Here is a 27,394-nt window from a genome sequence, read left to right on the forward strand (position 1 = left end):
TAAAAAAGAACTAAGCGTATGTGGACAGGATTGTTTAATATATTATTCAATTTATTACATAGATTTATAACAATTTTTGAAAAATATTGATGGAAAACTGTAATTTTGTTTTAAAATTTCGGATGGGTTCGTGGAGTAAAAAATTGTAGTATAAAAACTGTGAAACATGTATTGAATGAGGAGTAAAAAATTGTAGTATCAAAACTGTGAAACATGTATTGAATGAACACACAATTTAATGTTAAGTGGTTAAATGTAAAAGAGAAAACACAATGTCTTACCGTAGACTGATAATTGATAGGAATAAGAAAACTAAATATCTAAATGTATTTGTTTGCATTCGCTATATGGATGTATAAGTCCATATCATAAGTATGTATCCTGTTCAAATATGCTCATTCTAATGGCCGTATATTATGCAAAGTAATAAAACTTAACCATAAGTTTGACTATTCGCTTAATCAACCTTTTTACGTTACATTTGATATAATATCCCGTCAAAAGATCATATATAATAATAATAACTCATCAAACGCATGAGTTACACGATTGAGCTTATTTTTACTACAGATTAATTACATACTCAATTTTTTTCTAATTAGTATGTCTTATACTACTTACTGGACTAATGTGCCTCTGTTTATGGTATACTCACATTCGTTCGTCATGGAAGAGGTAATTATAAATTTAGAGCTCATAAATCTTGTAGTTTTCGTGGTAGTCAAATTGACACCTGTAATCCTTTTGTGGTTTCTTAGTATTCAATTATGTGTGTCTTAGCTTCTGTTCACACTTACTTCATGTTAATTTTACTGTTTACTCGGTTAATTATTTGAGTGGCGTTTAATTATTTGAATGCGGCTTTACGACAGCGAAATCATGAGAGACGCTGACATTAAACCACAACAGTTTAGGCTTTTGGCGAGGAGCCATCCCAGTAAACTCAGAATTTTTTTTTCGAACCGAAATTCTACTAACTTTTTGTCAGTGTAGACTTATGCCTGGTGAGATTCCAGGGAAACCATTGGATAGTCTAAATCAGGATAACTGAACCGTGTATCTCTTTCTTCTCTACCCTGATATTCAGGGTCGCAAATCTGTAGGATTCGAGAGAGAGAGAGAGAGAGAGAGAGAGAGAGAGAGAGAGAGAGAGAGAGAGAGAGAGAGAGAGAGAGAGAGAGAGAGAGAGAGAGAGAGAGAGAGAGAGAGAGAGAGAGAGGGGATTTCCCAGGGGGTGGGGGCAAGAGTTTTGCTCGTGGAGTGTTAACCGAAACAAGTCATTGCTGGATGGGGGCTTGTATGTTGTATACTGCCTATATGCGTATATGCCTATATGCATGCAATATGCAGAAAACATTAAAACTATACAGGCAAGTTTCTATAAAACACAGTTTAGTAAGTTATGTTTATTAAACCCTTTTTTACAGTCACGAATTTTGCAAGCACACTCAGGCCCCCTCGGTGAGGGGCTTCTTAATTCCAGGGGGGGTCAGCTTCCCCCCCCCCCTCCCTGGGATCAACGCCCATGCTGATAATGTTTATACTAATACAGATTATGAATAAAACACTGGGGTAAGAAGGTTCACTAGCATAAACTCTTGTATCACAGTGTCATGTTGTGTTTTGTGTTTCCTACATTCAATATTATGCAAGAGATTTTTTTAACGTTAAATATGGAGGATTGGTTTTCGTTGAGACAGAGATCATACATTGATATTTTCGAATAACATTGAGTATTGTTTACTGTAAGTATTAGTAAAGTTGCAGCCATTCCGTAAAATTAATTCAATACTAAACGCCAATGACTTCACAAGGGAAACTTTTTGTTGCAACTAGTCACTAATCAAGTAAATTATTCATTTAATACAATTATTTGTGCATACGCCATTGAAGTTTTGAATTATTTGTAACGAAAATAATGCAAAATAAGAATCCTTGGACATTGCTCAAACGATGAATATTTATACTGGTATATTTAAAGTTTGACTGGGTTGTTCTGTGCAGACGTGTTTTGTTGTGTTCAGTTTAAACGTTCATAGTTCAAAGTTCATCGTCATGCTTTCACCGTTGGATCCATCTGTTCGCTGTGCTGTCAAGGGTTTCTTATTTTACATTCTCGAATTTTGTTCCCATGACAAAACAGTGCAAAACTGCAATGGTGTATGATCAAAAATTTATACTAATTCAAAATTCCCCATTGCATGAATCATTTAAATAACGTTTACAAGTAAATTATTCATAACGCTTTAAATAAAGCAAAAATTTCAAAGTTAAATAATAGAATATTGTCATGGTTAATTGTCTGAGTTATAGGCTATATAACGGGTGTTCAGCTTATACCAATGAAAAATTTGCGTCTTGTATATTCAAGTGTATCGACTAATAATATTTATTTCATTGCTAAAATTATTTACAAGCTGCGGATTGAACTTAAATTTTTTGGAAGAATAAATAATAAATGTCTATCAAAAATATAAAAAAAAAATCTTGCGAAGCCAGACCAGTTGTTTATAGCCCCGCAGCATGCGGTCTGTGCGGGCAATAAATCCCATTTCGTTAGTTACTTCAGCTCGGGTTTTATGGGTAGTTATTTCGGCGAGAATGACGGTGAGGGGGTGTGGGAGGTAGGTTGCCGAGTACAAAGCACCGACCATTAAGCGATCATTTGGCCGCATTGGACGCGCTTTGCCACTTCGAAAGAAAAAAAAAACACTTCCTGCTGTGCGTCGGCCGAATATCTGATCCCGATTTCGAACCTTTTTGCCCTTGATACGCCTCGTTAATGTTACAATTTTGTATTTTATTTTAGCGCGCTAGAGGGAGATATTTTCCAGGCAAAGAACGATTTGAAAAAAAAAAAATATATATATATATATATATTGGAGCGCATACTTCATCATCAGACACGCTTCTTCATCAACGACTGTAATAAAATGCTTTGGCATTACGTTTCTATGTTGACTTGAAACTTACTTCTTTCACACTCAATTGCGACTTGAGAATATCTGTTAAACTTAAGTCGTATTTTGCCTTCGAATTAAACATTTTAGGATGACAAAAATAAGTTTTACGTGTAGTTTGCAGTTTAACATTTTTGATCAAACTCATGCATTTATCTGTTTTATTGTTTTACCATTTGGATAGTGCTTGTTTTGTATTTTACGACTAGTTCAGAGTTTTTCGCATATTTTTAGAGGCGATATCACGCTAGAAGCACCACTCTATCATTCGCCGCATTAACCCAAACTCACCCCTGACAAGCATGAACTCAAACAATTGACTACCGAAAAAGGAAGTCTTTGTTGCTAAAACAAGGCTTTGTTAGTGTCTAAAGAATTGGTATGTAATTTTGCGTGTAGTTTCTTGCTGAATGCATCCTTGAAATTAAAGGATCGTTTGGTTAAAGCTGCATCGATGAATGATACTTCGTTACTTTCGGAAACAGCATTAATTTCGCCTGGATCTCGAAGGTCGATAGGTCAGATCACCCCCTTCCCTCCGGCTCCACAACCAAGGATATCCTGGTTCGATTATCGACGAATCAAACCCTATATTATTTTCACAATTGGTAAACGTGGCAGACGTTGCCATGAGTCAGTGGGATTTCTCGGGTTGATCTCATCTAACCCCTACCAGTCATCCCATACGCAGAAGACTATAACTTTAGAGAGTCCTAGAGACACGTGTCACAGCCGTTGCTAGCCGCCTCTGAGAATCTCGGGATTGCTGGACCTTTATATTTATCATAAACACCACAATAGCCCATTTGTTACGGTGAATAGGCATTTTAATTATTTTAATACTGCTTACAGGTCTAATAATTTTTCTAACTGAAATGCAATAGTTATAATTCATGCTCAGGGTGTCGGTACTGTCTGTAAATAGGAAAGGATCACCAATAAATAATATAAATTAGGCCCACTTGCACAGTCGTGTCTTCGGGCAAAGGTAAGTATTATTCACTTTGATGAAGGGTTTGTGTTCCTTTTGAGGTCATTATTTTATAATTACTTTAATCGTTGTTAAATTTGTAGACTTTTTGGGTTAAATATATATGATTTTCTCCGCCCTTCCAAAATTCTAATTACACTCTAAAAAAAAATTTGTACTTTTACAAGGGAATTTCTTGGAAACCCTGTTGCCAAGGATATTTCTTGCAAAACTACAAGGCAGAGCCTTGCAAAATCGCACATCGTACAAAGCTCTGCCTTGTAGTTTTACAAGAAATATCCTTGGCAGCAGGGTTTCCAAGGATTTTTCTTGTAAAATATACAAAAATTTCTTTCAGTGTATAGTGAAGATTTTCTCAGCCATTGAAAATAAAATAACTTTTTCTAAAAAAATTTAAAACCATATCATGAAATATCCAATGGTATTGCATTTAAAACAAAAATAAATCGGTTACATAATCAATTTAATTCTCTTGATCTGTACGCCCTAAAAACGTTAAAAATTTACTTTGGTAGCTAACCTCTACTGGTTCAAACATTTCTACAAGTTTAACTGTGCTTTATGTGAAAAAGGATGTGCCTTCTTAAACTGCAAAGTTTGTGCTTAGATAATCATTATCCTACTGTGCAAGCTGCCTTGGGGTCTACATTTAACTTATCCCAAGGTGCAATCAAAGTTCGGGGATTTAAATAATTTCCGTGACTTTATCTTGAGAGTATAAAGTACGAAGCTCTGTTTCACTTGGTAAAATTAGTCCATCTCCACTTTGAAACACAATCAGGGAGGGAGGTTGGTACTCGGATCTCTGGCGCCAGATCAATGCGACCTCCCTCTTCCGCTATTCTTAGTGGCGCTCAGCTGTTCCGTCGGCCCGGACTATCGCAAGCAGTCAGCGAGAGCTGATAAAGTCGGTTTGCCTTCACCCTCGAGGTGCCCCAGGTTCGGAGGGTTGTTTGTGCACCCTCTCTCTCTCATCCATCCGTGGATCCTCCCGCACGCGTCCCGCAATCTGCGGTCGCTGTTATCACAGTCCCGGTTTAATATCGTCCCCCGACGTGCATTGCGGTGCTCATTAAGGCCCCTGTTCACCCGGGCGCACATGCGGTGTGCAGAGCTTCAGAAGAACATACGCGATTGGAAAACCATTCAAGCTATCATAGTGTGTGTTTACCAAAAAAACATTGAATAATACGCTGAGGACGGATGAGTAGTTATGTTCGGAATTTTTTTTAAAGTTATACTTCTTTAAGCGCGTTATGAAAAAAATGAGTTAATTTTTACGTAGCGCGCGCTTCATGCGACGAAATTTTCACACGACGAAAAAAATGATACATATTAAAAAAAATTATATGTGCTTCTAAATCATATATTTTAGTGATTGATATTGAATACTCGTCCATACAATTAAAAACTTTTATTTATTGTGAATAGTAGTGTTATAAATTATGTTTATAAACGTTTTAAAGAGTATTTTTAAGTGGTGTATTTATGTAAGTGAGGTCATATTTCAGTATGTATAAATATGTGAGGTTGCTTGTAAGTTTCCTTTATCGCTGGCAGGGAGTGTCTGTGTAAGGTTCAATAGTCACCTGGCCGTTTTCATGGGATTGTTCGTGATGTACTGTTCCCGTATGTATTATTTATTTGCATTTTAAATTATAAATGATTACATTGTTATATACTAAAGAATTAAAATTAATAAATTAGAATAAACATTCAGCACATTTATTGATTTTAATTACTAATTAAAATTTATATCGATTATTTTACTAAACCAAAATTTTAATTTTATACGCGTGTTTAAATTATTATTGAATACTGAATATTAAAAAAAAAATGATTTAATTTGGACTATAACTACCACATTTATATTACTGCAGTCCTTTTATTATTTTATTTCTATTATTTATTTGCATGTCAAATGAAAGTTTTTTTTTCGCCAAGTATGTATAACTTCTAACGCTCGTAGGTACATAATAAGTACACGCAACCAATTTTTTCTTTGTAAGCGTGAAAATGGCTATAACTCGTTTTTACAATGATTTTATGGCATAAACATCTGGTACAGATTATAGAAAATATTCAAGGTTCTTTCATTACACCTTTATATTCATTTATATTCCATATCTTGTTATGTTTACCATTCAAATATCATAGTTCTGTGCACGACGATAAAAAGCTGCGCGCCAGTCCTCGGCCTTGCGCTTAGAGGCGATACTGCACTGGAAGCACCAGCCAGCGTGGCACTTATCATCCCGCCTCATTAACAAAACTACGTCTCTAACGTATTTAGCTAATTACATAATGTCGAATTCATCATCATGTCTACGTACTTGGGCGAAAAAAAAATTCTGCAACTCCAGACAGTGGCCGCGAAGGCCTGGTATATTTGTTCATTATTTTATATTTTAGTGCTACTGTAATGTAATTTTATTTTTGAATTTTAGTAGTCTTAAATATAAGTTAAAACTACAGTTTTGTGAATTATTTTTAAAGACGCCAGAGAGCGTTCGGACAGTATTTTAATGGACTGTTATTTTTCTGAATTTCAGTCTCGGCATTTAACTGTGAGTTATTTCAATACCATACAAACCCATCTAGCCCTCCCAAGAGCTTGAAGCCTGGCCTGTCTCGTCTCTCTCCCCCTATCTCCCTCTCTCCCTCCCTCCCTCCCTCCTTCCTCCCTCCCACCCCTCCCGTGACCCCTTGCGGACGAGAGGACCCGTGGTAGTCCCGGCTCCCTGGATGACCTTGTTCCTCCACTCGCATGAAGGCACCGGCGCCAACACGCGCGTAGCCCGTACCGTAACCCCCGTGCACGACGACCACCGCACGATGCGTTCTTTAAATCATTCACGCATTGGGAAACTCTGATTTAATACAATTTCTTGGACATACGCCGTTACAGGTTTACACTGTTTGTCATGGGAAAAATTCATGAATGCAAAATAAGAAAAAAAATGAAAACATATACCCACAATTTGAGCAAGTGTTCCTCTGTTAGGGAATTACCGTCAGCTTCAATTTTAAAACAATAAGATATTTACCTGTGGATTTTTTCTTGTTGCTAGTCGGTAAAATATTACACGAACTTGTGCCATAGGGAATTTCTCCATCGTGCGTTTTTTTTTTTGCAAAGGACTGGTTGTAACTCTCAACACTCATCAGCCAATGAGAGGCTTATGTGGAAGAGATGCCGTTCGGAACTAATTTGCCGTCCTGTTTAGGTTGGACGAGAAGTGGCCTCTGAGGTGTAACCGCGCGCAGCAGTTGAACATGTTCAGGTGAAGAGGCTGGGAGTCCCGTGTGACCGCGGTGCGCGCGGGGAAAGCCGGTGACCTGGCACGGACCGCCTTGACCCCCGCCGCGAGGGGATGCCTCCCTTTCACGCGCGCCGGTCAGCCGGTCGCGTGAGCGCTAATAATTGTCCTCGCCGGCGAACCCCCTGGAGGCCAGCCCACACTTCCACGAGTCACGATACAGCGTCACATCTTACGCACGACTCTCTCTCCAGAGACACACACATTTTGCAGATTCTTTTTGATCGCAAGGCATGCTGCAAACACGCGTACCTTTGCATTGCTTGGACGATCGGGTCGCAATCGTTCCGACGCTCCCCTTCTAGGGTATAAGGTAAAGAAATCAGCCCAATAGGAGAGCATATGATGGTAGAGTATAAATGCAGTATCAAGGGCAGTGACTTTTTAACCTGACAGCAGATGCATTGGCAAAATTTCCACTTGCTCTAGCGGCCGGCGTGTCTGGCCCGAGGTCCGGGTTCAATTCTCGTGCCGGGGAGGAGATGTTTGAAAACCTTCTACCCCTGGGTTCGGGACCGGGTGTTTGTGATGTCCCGTTCACCTCCACCCTGCGGTACCAGCCTGCCTCGACAAGCACAGGGACGTCACGGCTGTCATCACCGTGGCTTTGCCTGAGCTCACTGCATCCAGTGATGGGTAAAACGACTCATCATCATCACTATTAACTAAGGGAATTAACTGTAATTTTATTCCTGAAGCTATCTTGTATTTTTGACGTGACAACGTCTAATAAATCGATGAACGCCCGCTGCACGCACGAAAAAGTGTCCCGTTACGCTTATTGTACGCTTGCGCCGCATCTATCGCTCTTCCACTCGATTGGAACAACCATCGATTTGACTTTTTCGAGGCACATTAAACTTGAAACACTCCCATTCGTTTCCTACTTTTCTTATCATCGTCCTATCCTTAACAGAATAACACAGATTGGAAGAAGTTAAATAGCAAACATGTATAAAAGTTATAGTTAAAATAATCTGTTCGTTAATGTAATAAACATATTTGAATTAATGAGTGCAAATAAAAGTAAATTTATCAATCAAATTGTAGATTTAATTTCACTCCATTTTTGTATCCATACAAAATAGTGATAATTCAATAAAAAATATTCAATTTTATTCATAAAAGTATGCAATCATTTCATCAATGTTTTGTTATGACGTTGTCACGTTAAACTATCGTCCGTAAACCGACTTTACAGACAACCAATTTTTTTTGTTTGGTCACAAGATGTCACGTTAATTTCGAGTTGTAAAAGTGGACGCAAGTGGTGATGATTACGAACACTCGCGTGACTCTTTACCGCTGTTAGATCGTAATTAGTGAAGATCTGTTTAGAAAATTTGAGAATTGGCATAATATGCGAGGTTGTTATCTTGATGAATCCATAAGTCCTCAAATAAAATGTAATGACGAGAAAATAATATAACCAACATGGGATGTCAGAACGAGTCTTACGCGCCGGCCTGGCTGGCGCTGATGAACGTGTTCGCAGTCCGTTTTCGGCATAAAAAAAAATCTTCAGACTATGCCGTATGCTTATTTTCAAGTCATAAAACGTTTATAAAACATTAATTCGAAGCCTTCGCCAAGGGCGTAGTCATAATTTTTTTTCAATGCCAAAAATTACGTTTAATTTTACAAAATGTATGTAGTTAAGTGGTAGATAAGGTGCCACGTAAAATAAATTTAATATATATGTGTATGTATGTATATGTCAGTTGATTTGAACAGGACAGATTAAAAGGTACCACTTAACATATAAATTACAAATTGCAGATTTTCGGGAGGAATTAGTTTCGTCAAAATTATTCGAAGGAAATGTACTGATTGGCTTTCAGTACTTGCCAATGAGTATTTAATTGATTTTTTTTTTATGTATCTGCGTATTGTAGGTAGCACGAGTACCAACCCAGCCGCTCTCTGCAAGCACAATGGATTCCTAACAGTACAGTAATAACAGCCGGCATCCAGTTGGCTGTCAGCCAAGAATGCTGGAGCCAGTGCGCGAATCTCCTCACGTGCGAATAGCACCGGCAAAACGTTTGGTTTAAACGGTATGGTACAGTGAGGTGCATCCTGATGACGACATCTCTTGCCACACTTAGAAAAAAAATCTGTTAAATTACGTTAAGTTTGCTATTGCAAACAACCGTACGAAAATATTCGTAAAATAAGAGACGCTTAAATGGATGTTTACGTTTTCTCGTCATAAGTCTTTCCGCAGGGTACAGAAAATGTCTGAGGATTAACAACAATAATTGCTATTTTTTTTTTTCGTTTTATGTAAATTAAATACATAGTATAGCAACAAATGTTTTATTTTCAGAATGAGGTTACCCTACCGTGTGCAAACAAAGAAAAAGAAATGTTTTTGCAATCGCTGGAGTAGAAAGTTGTTTCTCACTGATGCCAGTACAGGATTTCTATTAGTATTGCAGTAGCATTTTATCTATCAGGGGAACTCTTAATTTTAGAAATAGTATACCGTATCCAGGGAGAGATATAGGCTCTCTAATGTCTGAAGCCCCTCCTTTCCTCTGTCAGCAATGTGCACGAGATAAAATTGCGTTTTTGAACACAAAAAAGGAAATTATTGGTTTCTGAACACAAACGTTTCACGATGTAATGGATCCGCCGCTGGCAATGCTATTGGTACAAATATCGGTAGACTACTGGAGACACGGTATGTGAGCGTTAGTAAACTGGTTTGTGAATGCTTCTACAGGCTTACCCAAGCTCACTGTGTAAGACCATGTCCCTCCTGCGACACGTCACAGTCAGACAGATACCTAGAAAGTTGTTGGGAGTCGCCCTGCCGTGTGCAATCTCCTATAAAGTGACTTCTGTGGCAACATCTGGGGATGATGATGATGAGGAATGTGTGAGGTAAGTGGCCACGTGGGGCCACGTGTTTCATTCCCAGCTTTCACCGCCGTCGCTGATGCTTTCGTGCCGTGCGAAACTGAACCGGTCGTCGGCGGACCGCGGCGCTGTTCGTTCTTCTTCTGCGAAGCCTTTCCCCGTTGGCGCCGGGAAGGCATCTAACAAGCTGCTGTCGGGGAGGTTCTTCGTGAAGAGCTGTCATAACTCATCAGTCAGCCAGATCTTCCCGTAGTGTTTCACCAGTGTGGCTTTCTGATGCGCGTTTCCTGCGCGTAAATTACTTTTGTGGACTCTGTTCAAGACAAGGTGCTTCAGCGAACATGCAGACTTTGACGGCCGAATATTCCTAGAAAATAATTTTTTTTATATAAATAATAAAACGAGTCTGTTGCTACATTAATCTGTGTAAGTTTGGTTTATTACGTCATAATATTTAGATTGTAAAGTCTGAATATTTTGCTGAAGCAGCTGTCCAAACATTCTCACCTATCTAGAACAGTGAGTAAGTATTCGCATTTTGATAGCTTTTTCTAGATTTTTTTGTACACATCCCGCACTGAACTTTGCTGTTCCGCGTAATTATATTTGGTTAATATATTGCACTTTTTCAGACTTAATTCGCACGATCGCTACTCTTGTAAACAGCCGATCATATATTGAAAAGACAGATACCATTTATGTTACGTTCTTTGAATGATTTTTGCAATGGGAAATATTGATTTACATTTTTATGGACATACCCCATTGCTTGCAATGGCGCATGTCCATATTTTTTTTAGAATTTCCATTTATGTTTATTCTATTACTAGTGATCAACTAGTCATTTCTTTGGCTGTATAACTTTTGAAATATGTTGGTCACATAATTAGTTAATACAAAGTAAATTTACCTAGGCTAAAGTTTTTTTTCTTCAAAACCATTCCACATTTTTTCTTAAAATTGAGACGCTGAATAAAAAATCAAAAGTTCCTTTCATGTAATACTGCATAAAAATTCTTGAATAACAAGTATCCATGCGTTTTATTTTAGAAGTTCAATATATTAATGCATTTTCAAGCATCGAATGGGCGGGAAAGTAATTCTTGGGCCTTATTTGCATCTTGTTGATTTAATTAGATTGTATTTTTTAATACGCAACTTTTTTAATATTGCTACAGATGAAATAAATTTGACTGCAAAATATTTGTTTGGAAAGAGGGTGGGAAATCTCTTGAGACAGTTTGATAGTAACTGACAAAGCATTGTTCTGATACGGGCTACTATTATATTTTGCAACTCATATTCTTAATTATTATTTTTTTAACATGTATTAATTCGAATGAAGTTGGTTGCAGTGATACAGTCAATTATAATATAAGTTTCAAGACTGTAGTATCGCAGTTTCACTTGTGTTTGTCTCATGAAAAAAAATAAATGATCCTGTGGGTTTTCTTGAAGCAGTACCCAGGCGCGCGAGAGTTTTTATATATATATATATATATATATATATATATATATATATTCCGTCCTTCCTCCATCTGGAAGGAACATCTTGCTCCGCTGGCGCCATTTCTTATCCGCACGTTCCTGGAGATATGACTGACACGCCTCGTCGTGTTTTTTCATTTTCTGGCCGGTAATATAAAAGTTGCGGGCGGCCCGGATCATGCCAGTTCCTTGCCAGGGCAGCGGAGCGCGACTCCAGCGGATCAGAACCGGCGAAACATTTCGACAATCTGCCCCTCCTCCCGCCTCCACCCCCTCCATGCACACGGCGTCCCTTCCAGAACCTCGGGACGACGGCTCCCGGTGTTATTTTCAATTTTCTCCTCGATGCTCTGTTCTGCCCGGATACACCCCCCTCCCTCGTCCGCATTCCGGAAACAATGCACACTGGTGCTTCTCCCTCCTCCCTACTACCCCTTCCTCTTTTTATACGTGCCTCCTTCTTTCTCTTTGCGTGGGGTGCATCTGATATCTCTTCTTCCATTTCTCTTCGGAGGCTTGGTGGATCCGCATTTCATCTACAGTGCTGTCCGTTTTTATACGATATGGCTTGTAATATCAAGGTTTTAATATATATGCCTTATGTTTTTTTTCTCTCCTTGCGATGGGGTCCAGCTATACCTAGTGTTATATGATTTGGAGAAGTAAGTTTCACAAAGAGTATTTCAGTGAAAATAATTAATAATCGTCGTCCTTCCTGCTTCTTTCTTAGAAGTATTTTTTTTTTTTTGCTTGTCTTCGTTTGGATTTGAATTCATGTTTACGTATTTAGTAGTAATAGTTGCATGAGCATGATATTAAACCAACCTTAAAAAAAACAATATTGATTGATTACCGTTTTAAAATGAGTTATAATGTCTACCCCCCCCCCCCCACATATCTAAATGTAAAGTCTTGTGACGTTGCACTTCATTGAAAGTGTTTGGTGGCGTGCGTGTTATTATAAAAAAAAACACATCAATTTAGCAAATCGATCGCACACATGCCAGCCGGAAGGCTTCGGGTAAAGTGGATAATGATCGTGGTATTATATTGAATGCGTATAATGGGGTGTTGTTGTCTGCCTTCGTCGGCCGTGCCCGCCGCGCTGGCGGGATGGCGGAGAGCGGCGTGAAGAATAGCTCTCCTTGTGACGTCGCGTCGCTCCCCGCCGCTCCTGGCGAGTTATTTGGTTTTTACGCGCCGCCCCGAGCACGACTGTATGGGTTGGCGGGGGGGGGGGGGGGGGGGGGCGCCTGGAGATTTGTGGCTCTCGCGGTGTCTCCGGCTGTGGTCGAGGCGAGGCGCTGGTGCGATGTGCGCCTGTGTGTCTGTGATTCCATTACCACGCCGCGCTGCAGCGTGGGTGTTGTGTCTGAGACGGCTCGTTAACGCTCCCGACACGCTTGCCGTTGTCTAAAGGGGAAGATTGTGTACTGAAAAAAAAAAAAAACTAGTAGTATAGGAATGGCGGTCCTGCGCCTGACTTCAGGCTGTTGGTGCCGTTGGTGCCGACCGCCATCTTGGATTGTGACATCACGGCTGCCATCTTGGTCTCAAAAATTCCTCAAAAATTCCTCAAAATTACTCAAAAATACCCGTTTTGAGGAAAAATTTCTCGTTTTCTTCCACAAAAATGTAAAAATTAGACTTTCAAAAAACCTCAAAATTTTTTTTGCCTTGGCAAGAACACGTAATCTTAAAAGCGGCTTAAAAGTCCTAAATGCTAGCCGCTCTAAGCCGCTGACGTCATCTAGGAGTATGACGTAACCGTTGCAATTTTCCGTTACGGCTGCTATCTTGAAAATCTTTATGAACCGATTTTAATGAAAAAAAATTAAAATTTATAAAAAAATTCAATGAATAAAATTTTAATAAAAATATTTAAAAAACACACGTTTACAACATGGAACTCAGAGTCCTCGGTTCGAACCCGACAAGGACAAAATAAAAATGGCGACCGATCCTTCCCTCATGGTGGCTGCAGGCAGACTGACCCCCCCACCACTTATGTTATGATATATATATTGTTAGCTAGTATGACGTCACGTCCGCCATCTTGAAAATCCGTAATTTCATACTCCTAGATGACGTCAGCGGCTTAGAGCGGATAGCTCTTAGGACTTTTAAGCCGCTTTTAGGATTACGTGTTCTTTCTAAGGCAAAAGTATTTTGAGGTTTTTGAAATCCTAATTTTTTTAATTTTTGTGGAAGAAAACGAGAAAGTTTTCCTCAAAACGGGAATTTTTGAGTAATTTTGAGTCATTTTTGAGGAATTTTGAGGAATTTTTGAGTCCAAGATGGCCGCCGTGACGTCACAATCCAAGATGGCGGTCGGCACCACAGCCTGAAGCCTGGCGCAGGACCGCCATTCCTATACTAACATTTGTGGTTTTCTCTAAAACTCCGTTTTTTTTTTGTGTGACTCAAGGTTCGTTCTATCCCGCCATGTTGATAATCTCGCGTTTTTTCTTCAATACTTTTATTTAAGCGCTATTTCTAAAATTTATATGTGATGGTTTCCTTGCATTTTTTGTTCTGCCACAAATATTTTCAACTTACCTATATTCACTTAGTGTAATATCATGGCTGTATAAGTCGCGCAAGTCTTAGGAATTATCATCACTTGCGCGACATTTTACACCCACGATATTGCACTAAGTGAATATATGTTGGAAATATTTGTGGCAGAGCAAAATATGCAAGGGAGGTACTGAGTTAAATTTTAGAAATAGCCCTTAAACAAAAGTAAAGGCGAAAAAAAAAAAAAAAAACTGGCGCGTGAGACCGAGCCTTAAAATGGTGTCAACATTATTTCACTAGAGTCACAGATTTAATAGTTGTTGTCGCCCTTGTGACGCAACGGCTTATTTCTCCACGGAGACGACAAACAGGAAACTTACCACGATGGGATGAGAGCTGTGGTGAAGTTACCATGGCCACGTACGCCAGGCCGTGCAAAGCATTTTCACAGTAAACAAACTATACAGAAGTTATGTTGCATAGCAAATGTCTGAGAAGGCGGGCATCGGCTTCGACCTTGGAGTGCGGCGAGGAGACATCGTGCTCTCGCCCGGGATCGAAGCCTCGCCCTCCGTCTCAAAGCGCGTCCTGCCACTGTGTCCAGTGGCGTCTGTTCCCGTGTCCAGTAGGCCTCCGGGGAAAAGTCTTCAATTATAAACAGTTTGGTGTGTCCGCGTACCTTGCGGCGAGGGGAATCAGCATTTCGCTGGCCGCTCACAAGTGAAATTAAACCGTGGGTTGCAGCAGCGGACAGAATTATTTAGTTCTGCGGAGGAGGAACGCGCCTTTATTTAAAAAAAGTAAATTATGTATGTTTTGATTGGGGAGTAGGGAGTTGTAATACGATCGATGTTTTACAAATTATTTATTACTGATTTAACTATGATAAATATTTAAGCTAGCTTTTTTTTGGTCTGAAAGATGAGTCTAGTGCCAGGACATTTTTTTTTAACTTAGGTGTAAAGCTGTCAAAGTTGTAGGCATATTTAATGGTGTAGCTTTCGGAAAGTTTTATATACATACGTGAGTGTAAATATATAAAGCCGTTTAAAAACTATAGTTAACAGTATTTAAAGTAAATATAAAATGTCTGAAATTGCACGAATCCCTTTAAGCGACAGAATTTGGGACACTTTAAGTCATAAAAGAATTTTTTTTTCCAAATAAAAATTACTTAACTACTTATCTACATTGGGTGATGTGTTGAAGTGAATGAAAAAGCTGAAGAAAAGGGTGAAACCAAGCGAAGCTCCGCGAATTGTACGGGTGGTCTGAAAGGGACATCGTGATGGACTGTATTGGGTTGCGCAACGCAGTGGCTGTCCTGATCAGCAACTGGCTTCCACCCAGCTCGCCCGTGCGCGCGGCAGGTTCGCCCCGACCCACAATGGCGACACGGTTCAGTCCCCGGCGAACCCGGCCTCTGCCCCGCGCTGTGTCGGCCCGTGCTCTGCTCCGTCCGCCGGTCCCCTTTGTCCGCGAGCAGCGCTGCTGAGTCAAATAACTTTATTTCTATTGTATCGAGTGATATGGTTTGATGTACTTATTAGGTTTCCGACTCATTTCCGTATATGTGGATTTATTTTGGTTCCATTTGTATGGTTTAAGTTTAATTCGGTTATTTCACATTAATATGTTCAAGTAGATAACGTTTCCACACATTTCAGTCCTTTTTCTTGGATTTATTTCTTTACAATTCATGCAATTAAACATTGTAATTCGTTTCTATTAAAGAACACTTATTTCGTTATAAAAGGGTTCTTTTGAACTATTCTCGGCGTTTCGGAAGAAGAGTGTGCGTTTTAAGACGACGGAATTTTATACTCCTTAATAATAAAAATGAATTCGTACTCTTTAATACGTGCACAGATTGCTGTTATAACTTAAGTTCTGATACCTGCATAGGTGAAAATTTTTTCGAAGGTATAAATTTTTTTGGAATGACATTTTTGTTCTAACGTTTCTTTTTTTTTTAAAAAAAAAAGTATTTTTTTTTGGCAGAGAACGGATAACATTTTTTTTGAAGGGGGGGGAGGGTCCTTTAAAATAGTGGCTCTAAATCTTGAAAGGACCACATAGATTTGTATTAAAACTTAACGCTTGGTCTGAATAGTATTTTTGTTTTTATTTATTGCTATTATTAAAGGGATACGAACAAAATTTTAACTCTATACCTTATTTGCATTTGTTGTTTGCCGCAAATATTTTTGAGCAGAAATTCACATAATGGTTTATGATGAGTGTGAAACGACGCTCTAGTCTTCGTAATTATCATCACTTCAGCAACTTAATACACTCACTATTTACACCAAAATGCTTATCTGTTTAAAATATTTGTGGGAGAACAAGTGCAAGGGAGGTTCCTAGTTAAATTGTTGGAAATAGCCCTTAAATAAAAGTAACGAAAGAAAAATTCATCTTGGATTGCGAGAACGAGCCCTTAATATATTAATTTCTATGCCATAGAATTTTACGTTTTCCATTGTGGGTCAGCAACGGCAACGGACACAATTTGAGGACGTGGGTGTGTGTTCATACACTTTTAATCACATGTGCATTGTGTATGTTCCCGCATACAGGCCTACCTGCCTCGTGTCTGGGGTGGAGGAAGCACGAACTGCAAGACGAGCATTGTCTCCTCGCAACGTCTGTAACTCCTGCGCTCCCGGCCACGCGCCTTGTTCAATTAGCGCCGCGCGCCTGCAGGGCCCGGGCTAGGCAACCCGCCTGGCCGCGGTGCGGCGCGCGCGGTATCGCCCGCGGCGCCCAGGGGCCTGGGACGTGTAATTGCCCTGCGCGCATGTTCCGCCCCGGAGCTCGTGATGTACCTGCTGCTGCGGTTAACCCGCGCCGTGGTCGGCCTAACACGGTCCGCATCTCCGTTTAATTTGCTCGTTGTGTAAAGCTTCAACTTTTTTTTTCTTGTTGCATGTGGTTTTACGTTTTACTGCAAAGCGTAGCCAGGTTGAACAAGGAATTACCCAGTGCTTGTTATTTTTAATTGATCCAGACTTCTAAATAAGCACTTAATTTTTTATATATAAAATATTTATACATGCAATTCTAGTGAGACCAAACACCTTAAAGGACCGTCAATATTTACAATATCACACGTGTGACACAAGATGAAATCAGTTAATTAAACGTCCCACAACCTTAACTTAGGTAGTAGTTTTCAGTTGGTTAGGTTTCGGCTTTAAATATAAGCAAGAAAATCAGTTATATTTTAAAGGAATTATTTATCTGTTGGAATTTGAGGTTGACTGTTTATTGTGTACCATAAACACTTGTATACATGTTTGTGTAAGTATTGGTTCGTAAAAAAATGGCAAATAAAACGTGTTTGGAGTAGCAGACTTTTAACCCTATTCCGGGCTTAATGGATTATATTTTACTAGCAGAACTCGGCGGACTTCGTCGTGCCAGTGTTTATTTATTTACCTCTATATATCTAAAATTGGTCGTTTAAATGCAATTTGTATGTTATTTTATTACATTCACAATCACTATTTGTTGTTATTGAGGATTAAGAACAGTAGAAATCACAATGCACTAATTTTTAATGGCGATCGGTTGAACGCTATAGAATTTGATGCACATCAGCGTCATCTCTTGGCGAATTATAGCAAAATGGATAGCATTACAACTTTATCCGTGAAAAAAAAAACACTAAGAGGTGCCAACTTTCATTGCAATCGGTCAGACGGTTTCGGAGCTTATCAACGTCATATATATATATATATATATATATATATATATATATATATATATATATACCAACATCAATTTTTGTATATTATATTTTATACGTTTTTTGGAAATCAATTCAGCAAACTCTGGAGTCTTCTTTCTCGCTATAGACCATGGCCGATAATATCCCTGATTTGTGTAATGTGTGTCATTTAGACGCGAAGCTAAATGAAAAAAAAAAAAAAGAACTGGAGAGTGTTGTTATGACTGCAGAGTATCGCGTTTAGCAGGTAATGAAGGGGGAAAAAAAGGTGTTTGAAGCGTGCCGAGGTGTAGTTGGACGTTTACGCTTGGTCTGTTCCCGCAGGTGCCGGAAGCGGAAGTGGCGGCCGGACCTGCCGGCGACCAGCGTCATCATCACGTACCACAACGAGGCGCGCTCCACGCTGCTGCGCACCGTCGTGAGGTGCGTGTCCGTCCGCGCGTCCGCCTCTTGCTGGACTCGCGCTGTCCGTCTCGGCCGGGTCTCCGGGCAGCTTTGTGTCCTATTTACTATCTATATACCCAGGGGTGCAACAACTAAATATTCAAAAAGGGGGGGGGGAATATACCTTTTTATAAAGAATCATCGATGCCCCCTATTGAAACGGGGGGTCCGGGGGTCTTCCCCCGGGAAAATTTGTATTTCAAGGTGGAAAATGGTGCTATTTAAGCAGTTTTATCATCTAATAATTGATTACGCAGCACTTTCTTTGCCCCCGTTTGCCCCCACTTCATGGTTTCAGAGGGGGGGGGGGGCAAAATACTCTTGCCCCGCCCTGTTGTTGCGCCTCTGCATATACCTACTTTAACTATGTTAAACCTTTCCCTTTCCACCGTTGACAAGTGCAGTCACCACAATCACACACACATATATATAATACATAGAAAATAGTACATACATTTTCGATGCGAATTTATCTTAATATATATACAAAATATTACGTAGGTAGTTCCGGAACTTCGTATTCGATAATTTTTTTTTATGAATTTGATTGAGTCGTTTCCAGCGTGGATACAAAATGCGCAGTACTGTAGCGTCGCTTCACTTTAGGCTTGCCCGACGAGAGTGAAGAGAGAGAGGGCGCTCGACATTTCCACCTCCTCCCCCCATCTACACTCGAGTGTTGCACTTATAGGTAGAGACATGCAAAAATCGCCGATTCATTTCGCGATAGGCTAGCATCAAAACAACTATACCTTCGTACCGCTTCTGCGATTGGCCCACATTTTAAACCAAGAATGTGCCGAATTACGGACAGCCTAGTTGAGACGTCTCACGCGTCAGTAGCCAATGAACCGGTGTAATTTACCCCAGTATTTAAAGGACTGTGGAGTCTATCCTAGAGGTCAATGAATCCGCGAATTTGGCAGGTCTCTACTTATAGGTCATCGCCTCGACTTACCGTTGTTCGGGTTGTGAAGTATTTCCCCTTCAATAATTAGAGATTGTTCGGCACCTGACGGCAGCCGCGCCCCAGGCGGTAGCCGACGCGAACAGAGTAGTGGCCTCCGCCGCGCGCCGCGTCCCAGTCGAGTTCTCCCGGGAGAGAATGGCGTGTCGCCCGCCCACAACACCTCTGGGGGCGGGGGAGGGTGTAGGCTGTCCACTGCTCGCGTCATTAATCCCCACGGCCGCCTCTATCTCGTTGCGGTTTATTAATGTTCCCCAGATGGTCGCGCGCCGGTGCGGCTGTCCCGGAACTGTAGCGGCGACGAGCCGTCCTCACGGGAGACCCAGGCCTGCTTATTAAATTCCCCGCTGATTACTCCCGTCGTTACGTCAGCTGCATCGCGGCGTGGGCGGAGCTGTTTAACGGTTTTTCATTTCACCTGTCACATTCTTTCTAAGTTTATTTGGATGTTACGTGGTCGTGATTGGTTTTAAAGACGTTACGAACAATGGAATAATTTATTATATCCTCCGTGCGTTACATCGTCGGCGTCGAATTCAGTTTTGTTTCGTTGAAATTATTGTAGAGACGTAAACTGAGTTGCTTCAAACGAACAGAACGAACAGTCTGTGTTGTGGTTCCCTGCGTAGGAAGTAAAAATTAAAATTTAAATTACTTGCAATTTATTTGAATTTTATGTTTCGTTTGTATTTATTAAGCCACTATCAACCATTCGTGTGTTATTAGTGAATGTTTTTGCTTAGTTGTTTTAACGCAAGGTTACAAGTACTGTAGCATAAAATATCATTAGTTATAAAACAATATTTGGCTATATTAGTGTGTTAAATATTTGAAGTTTATTTTTTTTTTGCTTTTGCTCAAAAAATGCATTTAATTTTTTTTGCTCTCATCCGACTTATTAACTGTTTCTTCTGCGTGAGTGTATTTTGGTCGTGAATTAAACTTTAAGATTTGGCTCTTTGTTGCTATAGCGTTCGAGTTGAATTCGTCCCATTAATTTCCTGTTTTTGTGACTATCACAATTATTTTAGACAAATAAACGTCGCAGACACTTTAGTCATGCCAGTGTCTTGAATAAGGCCTTTGAACGTTTGGCGCGAGTACTAGAGCCAATAGTATTTGTTTCTTTCCTTTCTTTTGTGCGGGACGGCAGAGTGCAGGAGGAAGAGAAGTGCTCTGGGAAAGTTAATTAAACTTTGTTCGCAGGTTCATCATGCTTTTGCAATTCGTTCACTTCCTTCGAGATATTACATCCTTTGTAGCTCATTACTGTAGCGAGCGGTGTTAATGCTCTGTGGAGTATAGGGTCTTGAAACTTTAATCGCCTGCTGTGCATCCCCAGGGTATGAGCTGGTTTCAAGAGATGCTTTGATACAGACCAAATTTCTTTGGATTAAAATTTAAAAAAAAAAAGTCCTTAGATCAGGCTTTGAACTATAAAAAATGCAAATATATTTAATCAGTAGTGTATCTTAATATTATTATTGTTTATACTTTTATTATATTTTGCTAATTAGAGCCTGTACCAGATATACATTATTTAGGCGTAGTCATTATTTATGACAAATTATTAACTTTTTGTCTCTTTAAAAGGCGTAGCACGTATTACTGACAGAGAACATTTTAAGAACATTAAATTTTCTCTCTGTGGAATAATTTTGGGTGAAAGAGACTCCTTTTTAAAGATTGCTACAAATATAATAGTATTATCAGCAGCTTTCTTTTTTACATTAGCTGAGAATATTTTAGAAATTGGTTTATCATTTCCTAGCTGAGTAATACATTTTAAAAACAACAACAAACAAACAAAATTTTCTAAATGGTACCTAAGTTTAAAAATTATATATTTTTTTAAGTTAAGAATATTGATTTTTTTGTTTCGATGTTTGGTTTTTTTAAAGTGTCGAAGGTAACATAAGTAGACTAGATGTATTGCAGTGAATTGAAACTATGTGATATAAGCAATTTTTAGCAGAATGCTTATGTACCTATATTTACAAGTGGTAGCACGAAAAAACAGTACAGCAATAAAAAAACTGATTAGACGTATGATATTTTTACAGCTGACATAGAAAATATATCTTAGTATACTTTATGGTGTTAAAGATCAAAAATAGTATTCATTCGTACTCTTTAATAGTAAAACACCCTGTACTTATTCAAGCGTATACATCTTTGCAGTTTTGAAAAACTGTGCATTTACGTGTCAGGATACGAACGTAGTAGATGTACTTGGATAAAATGGTTAATCAAGGGCGAAAGGTTATATAAATGTTATGTACTGCCTGGGCCTCGTGCAGTGATCTCTCTGTCCTGGCCTCGTGCATTCATTGATCTCTGTGTCTGGGCCTCGTGCCGTAATCTCTATGCCCTGGCCTCGTGCTGTGATCTTTGTGCCTGGGCCTCCTGCAGTGATCTTTGTTCCTGGGCCTCGCGCCGTGATCTCTCTGCCCTGGCCTCGTGCCGTGATCTCTCTGCCCTGGCCTCGTGCCGTGATCTCTCTGCCCTGGCCTCGTGCAGTGATCTCTATGCCTGGGCCTCGTGCAGTGATCTCTGAGCCTGGGCCTCGTGCAGTGATCTCTGAGCCTGGGCCTCGTGCAGTGATCTCTGTGCCTGGGCCTCGTGTAGTGATCTCTGTGCCTGGGCCTCGTGCCGTGATCTCTGTGCCTGGGCCTCGTGCAGTGATCTCTGTGCCTGGGCCTCGTGTAGTGATCTCTGTGCCTGGGCCTCGTGCCGTGATCTCTGTGCCTGGGCCTCGTGCAGTGATCTCTGTGCCTGGGCGTCGTGCAGTGATCTATGTGCCTGGGCCTCGTCCAGTGATCTCTGTGCCTGGGCCTCGTGCAGTGATCTATGTGCCTGGGCCTCGTGCAGTGATCTGTCTGCCCTGGCCCTCGTGCCGTGATCTCTATGCCTGGGGCTCGTGCATTGATCTATGTGCCTGGGCCTCGTGCCGTGATCTCTGTGCCTGGGGCTCGTGCAGTGATCTGTCTGCCCTGGCCCTCGTGCCGTGATCTCTATGCCTGGGGCTCGTGCATTGATCTATGTGCCTGGGCCTCGTGCCGTGATCTCTGTGCCTGGGCCTCGTGCAGTGATCTCTGTGCCTGGGCCTCGTGCAGTGATCTCTGTGCCTGGGCCTCGTGTAGTGATCTCTGTGCCTGGGCCTCGTGCCGTGATCTCTGTGCCTGGGCCTCGTGCAGTGATCTCTGTGCCTGGGCGTCGTGCAGTGATCTATGTGCCTGGGCCTCGTCCAGTGATCTCTGTGCCTGGGCCTCGTGCAGTGATCTATGTGCCTGGGCCTCGTGCAGTGATCTGTCTGCCCTGGCCCTCGTGCCGTGATCTCTATGCCTGGGGCTCGTGCATTGATCTATGTGCCTGGGCCTCGTGCCGTGATCTCTGTGCCTGGGGCTCGTGCAGTGATCTGTCTGCCCTGGCCCTCGTGCTGTGATCTCCGTTCCTGGGCCTCGTGCAGTGATCTCTGTGCCTGGGCCTCGTGCAGTGATCTCTGTGCCTGGGCCTCGTGCAGTGATCTGTCTGCCCTGGCCCTCGTGCAGTGATCTCTGTGCCTGGGCCTCGTGCAGTGATCTCTGTGCCTGGGCCTCGTGCAGTGATCTCTGTGCCTGGGCCTCGTGCAGTGATCTGTCTGCCCTGGCCCTCGTGCTGTGATCTCCGTTCCTGGGCCTCGTGCAGTGATCTCTGTGCCTGGGCCTCGTGCAGTGATCTCTGTGCCTGGGGCTCGTGCAGTGATCTGTCTGCCCTGGCCCTCGTGCAGTGATCTCTGTGCCTGGGCCTCGTGCAGTGATCTCTGTGCCTGGGCCTCGTGCAGTGATCTCTGTGCCTGGGCCTCGTGCAGTGATCTCTGTGCCTGGGCCTCGTGCAGTGATCTCTGTGCCTGGGCCTCGTGCAGTGATCTCTGTGCCTGGGCCTCGTGCAGTGATCTCTGTGCCTGGGCCTCGTGCAGTGATCTCTGTGCCTGGGCCTCGTGCAGTGATCTCTGTGCCTGGGCCTCGTGCAGTGATCTCTGTGCCTGGGCCTCGTGCAGTGATCTCTGTGCCTGGGCCTCGTGCAGTGATCTCTGTGCCTGGGCGTCGTGCCGTGATCTCTGTGCCTGGGCCTCGTGCCGTGATCTCTGTGCCTGGGCCTCGTGCAGTGATCTCTGTGCCTGGGCCTCGTGCAGTGATCTCTGTGCCTGGGCCTCGTGCAGTGATCTCTGTGCCTGGGCCTCGTGCAGTGATCTCTGTGCCTGGGCGTCGTGCAGTGATCTGTCTGCCCTGGCCCTCGTGCAGTGATCTCTGTGCCTGGGCCTCGTGCCGTGATCTCTGTGCCTGGGCCTCGTGCAGTGATCTCTGTGCCTGGGCCTCGTGCAGTGATCTGTCTGCCCTGGCCCTCGTGCAGTGATCTCTGTGCCTGGGCCTCGTGCAGTGATCTCTGTGCCTGGGCCTCGTGCAGTGATCTCTGTGCCTGGGCCTCGTGCAGTGATCTCTGTGCCTGGGCCTCGTGCAGTGATCTCTGTGCCTGGGCCTCGTGCAGTGATCTCTGTGCCTGGGCGTCGTGCCGTGATCTCTGTGCCTGGGCCTCGTGGGTTGGAGCTGGTGTCTCCGGCTGGCGTGCACCGGTAGTCTCCTCCGCTGGCCCACGAACCACAGCCGGGTCGAGAGGCCATGCCGACGATTGAAACACGGAGGTTGTCAGCCGGGCAGCTCTCCGGTGTCCATGTCGCCGCTTGTTTCAACTTGTCGCGGCCTCATGCAGGCCGTCGTTGTGGAGTGGGCGACCTACCAGAAGCGTATCAGCGGGGCGCACTCGATCGGACTGTTGGTGGGGGGGATATGCGGGTTCAAACACTTGCAGACTGGAATTCATTGTGTCGTGTTTAAAAACGTGTTAGTCACCTGTATGCTGGCTGATCTTCACGTGGGGTTAGGAATTGAAGGCATGATGTGACTTAGTTGAAGTTTACTTTTTACCTCGCCATCGCTGTATTGTCATACTCAAAAGTGTGGTTAGAAAGTATGATGTATAATCTCCGTCGTTAAACACAGTCACTTCATGAAATACAGTCACTTGAAACTGTTTCTATATTGCAAACATTAAACTTTTGCCAGTGTTTTGGGTGTCCAACCAACATGGCTCAGATGGTGAGCTGACATCAAAAAATCTTCAACCGGTTACCATATAAGCATGTAGACATGGGCACCCTTGATTTTTTTTCCCTGGTAAGACATTTTTGTTGTGTCTGTGTTTAACGTGATTAGAATATTCATTTTCTTTTGGTTTGTTATTGTCTTAGAAGTCCTGATCGGCTTAGAGGTCCCAGTCGCAGACTCTTTTAAAACGTACCAATGTTTTGAGGTACAACATGCTAATTGTTTCTTAAATATTTCCTGGAATCAATTATTTAGCCGCTTGATATGCGGTTATGGTAACGATATGACCTTATAGTCGCAGATTGTATTTTGTACAGGAATTTTCGTACCCGCAAACGAATGTGAAAACACCTGTTTTAAAATTTTTCATCCTCACTTGCATTCTGACTTATACAGTCTGTTGAATGGCATCCGTATGTTATAAGTAGTACATGATCTTCCGAAGCTTTGCACACGTATGGCGTGTCAAAGTCGTTGTTAAGATAGTAGAACAGGTCGGGCCTTGCTAGGGAGTTTTTATATTGCGGAAATTTTGGAGTCGAATTTTGGCAGTCATTTCTGTCAACATCTGAAAGACGTCAAACTTGAAAATAGCCGGTAATGCACGTGTCTACACTGACAACACATCAGGACAGGTAGTTCTCTAGACGGAAGACACCACTCGGCGAGGACTCAGAAGTGGTCCTGCCAGCAGGTCGCCGGAGTGCCTCCCCGACGCACCCTTCAAGTGGCCTCATCAGCGGCAGTTAGCGCGACCTTGAGACAACCCACACGTGGCGACCTGCTGCGACCACGTGTCCTTCTCCCTGCGGGTCCGTCAGCAGTTGCTTTGCTAGGAGGGAGTCCATGCTGCGAACCGATCATAGCGTGAACACTGCTACTCGCGTTCAGTTTCCCCGGCGTTTATGCGGAACTGGACTTGAGGTAGCGAGTTGCAATCCTGCAGCTGGAAGGAAGCACGAAACAAAAGAGTTCTCACAAATATTCAGTGATGAAAAGGTCAGCTGTTTGACCACCTAACCTTGTATTCTGACCTGTCAAACTGAAGCAAAACAAAGGAAAGTTAAGCTGTAAAATTTAACTTCATCATTTATTGCAGGACATCTTGGATCCTCCAACCATTTTAATTATGACGTCACATCCGCCATTTTGTTTCCAGCCATCTTGTATTCCGCAAATTTGAATATTGACTGTTGCAATTTTTGTTACGGCTGCCATATTGAAAATCTGTAATTATTGTGTTAGAACATTTATTGAAAATATTTAAAAATTTTAATTAAATTTTTATTAGAGAATTGCACTTACATCGTGGAGCTCAGAGACAAAGGTCAAGATCAAGATAAAAGGTCAAATTTAATGTCATCCAAGATGATCGTCGAGATATAATCCAAGAGGGCGGAAATTGGCTCCTGGCTTCACACCCAGAACCCAACCGCCGGATGCCATATAATATACTACCGAGAATAGATAAACAAAAGTGAATGCGTAACATTTCTGCGTCAAACCTCGACATTAAAGAGGTTTCCATTAAACAAGTGGCACAAGACGGTGAACAAAGGCTAAATCAAAGCCTCTCAGGCCGAATGCTAGAAAAAAAAACATAAACGCCCATTGCTAACATAAAAAAAAGCAGTGAAAGTTAAGACCCCCGCCTACCTGGGCACCATACGGTGTGCATAGATTCAGGAAAAACCACGCGATTTGAAAACTGCTCAAGATATGCTAGTGAAGTTGTTTAAAACAGCAATTAAGAATTTCCTGAGTGCGCATAAGTAGTTTCTTTTTCGGATTAAATTGTGAGAAGAGTGAAAATGTCTAAAACACATGTTCTCAGAGTCACGCCGAAATGGCCGTGACAGAAATAAAATATGTCCATTTCCCTCCTATGAGCACAATATCTCTTCCATGCTTACGACCGTCGTACGTGTTTTTTGCGAATCAGTAGGTTCTGAAACATGGAGGTCAAATTACTGTCACAGTTATTTTATCAAATGTGTACACATCCTAATGAAGAAAACCGAACTTCATTCTGCGCACGCGCGGAGGGGCAGCTCCAAAGGAGGGGTCCATGCACCACAAGTGGGGGAGGGAATGTGGAGAAAACGGGAGCGCGTCGTTTGGCCTAAAACTGTTTCAGAACATTCACTTGGCCGAAACTTTTTTTACCTAAAGTCATTAGGCCTAAAATTATTTGGCCTAAAGATGTTTGGCCTAAACATGTTTGGCCTAAAACCATTTGGCATAAATTTGTTTGGTCTAAAGTCATTTGACCTAGGCCTACTGGCGGGTACCCGTGAAAACAGTTAACCTTCAAGTAACCAGGTGGGTGACGTCGAAGAAATAGTCGCAGTGCAGCTCCACCGGCTCAGCTGCAACACACACAGCTAAAAATAAATTATTAATTTTGTTCTTATAGTTATAATATTATATCATATACGAGAGTTGTTCTTTAACCTCGATATGCTATTAAAATTTTTTATATAATATTATAATTTTAGTACCAAACGTTCAGCAGGGTCTTACCTATTTTTATACATAATCGCCAAAACGATCGAAGCATTTGTCATATTACAACACAAGCTTCTCGATACCTTCTTCGAAGAAGTCAGCCGCCAGTGAAAAGAGACACAGGGCCAGCGCCTTGACCTCCTTCTCCATCACGACGCTGCTGTTAGACGGATTGCCTAATCGTGCGGCGCACTGGCTCCCGCGTCAAGACTTGTCGCAAGATATGATACTAGAGGGGCAGAATGCGCCCCACTATTAGTCAATCCGCCCAACAGCTGCGTCGTGGGGGAGAGGGAGTTTAGGCGCTAGCTCTTGTTATCTATATTCACTGGCGGCTGACTTCTTCGAAAAAAAAGCATCGAGAAGCTTGTGTTACGATATGACTAATGCCTTCGTCGTTTTGGCGATTATGTAGAAAAATAAGTACGACCCTGCTGTACTATTGGTGATAAAA

The 27,394-nt window shown here is 41.9% G+C and overlaps 1 protein-coding gene across 1 annotated transcript in view; it reads left to right on the plus strand.

The window, feature by feature from the left end:
- LOC134530457 (polypeptide N-acetylgalactosaminyltransferase 2) overlaps nt 1-27,394 on the plus strand; it is a 429,839-nt gene that overhangs the window by 339,891 nt on the left and 62,554 nt on the right. Inside the window, exon 3 of the mRNA XM_063365281.1 lies at nt 18,202-18,300. Coding sequence (XP_063221351.1) covers nt 18,202-18,300 — 99 coding nt within the window. The remainder of the gene's footprint in view (nt 1-18,201; nt 18,301-27,394) is intronic.

The sequence above is a fragment of the Bacillus rossius genome, chromosome 3, assembly GCF_032445375.1.
Source record: "Bacillus rossius redtenbacheri isolate Brsri chromosome 3, Brsri_v3, whole genome shotgun sequence".
Taxonomy (NCBI): Eukaryota; Metazoa; Arthropoda; class Insecta; order Phasmatodea; family Bacillidae; genus Bacillus; species Bacillus rossius.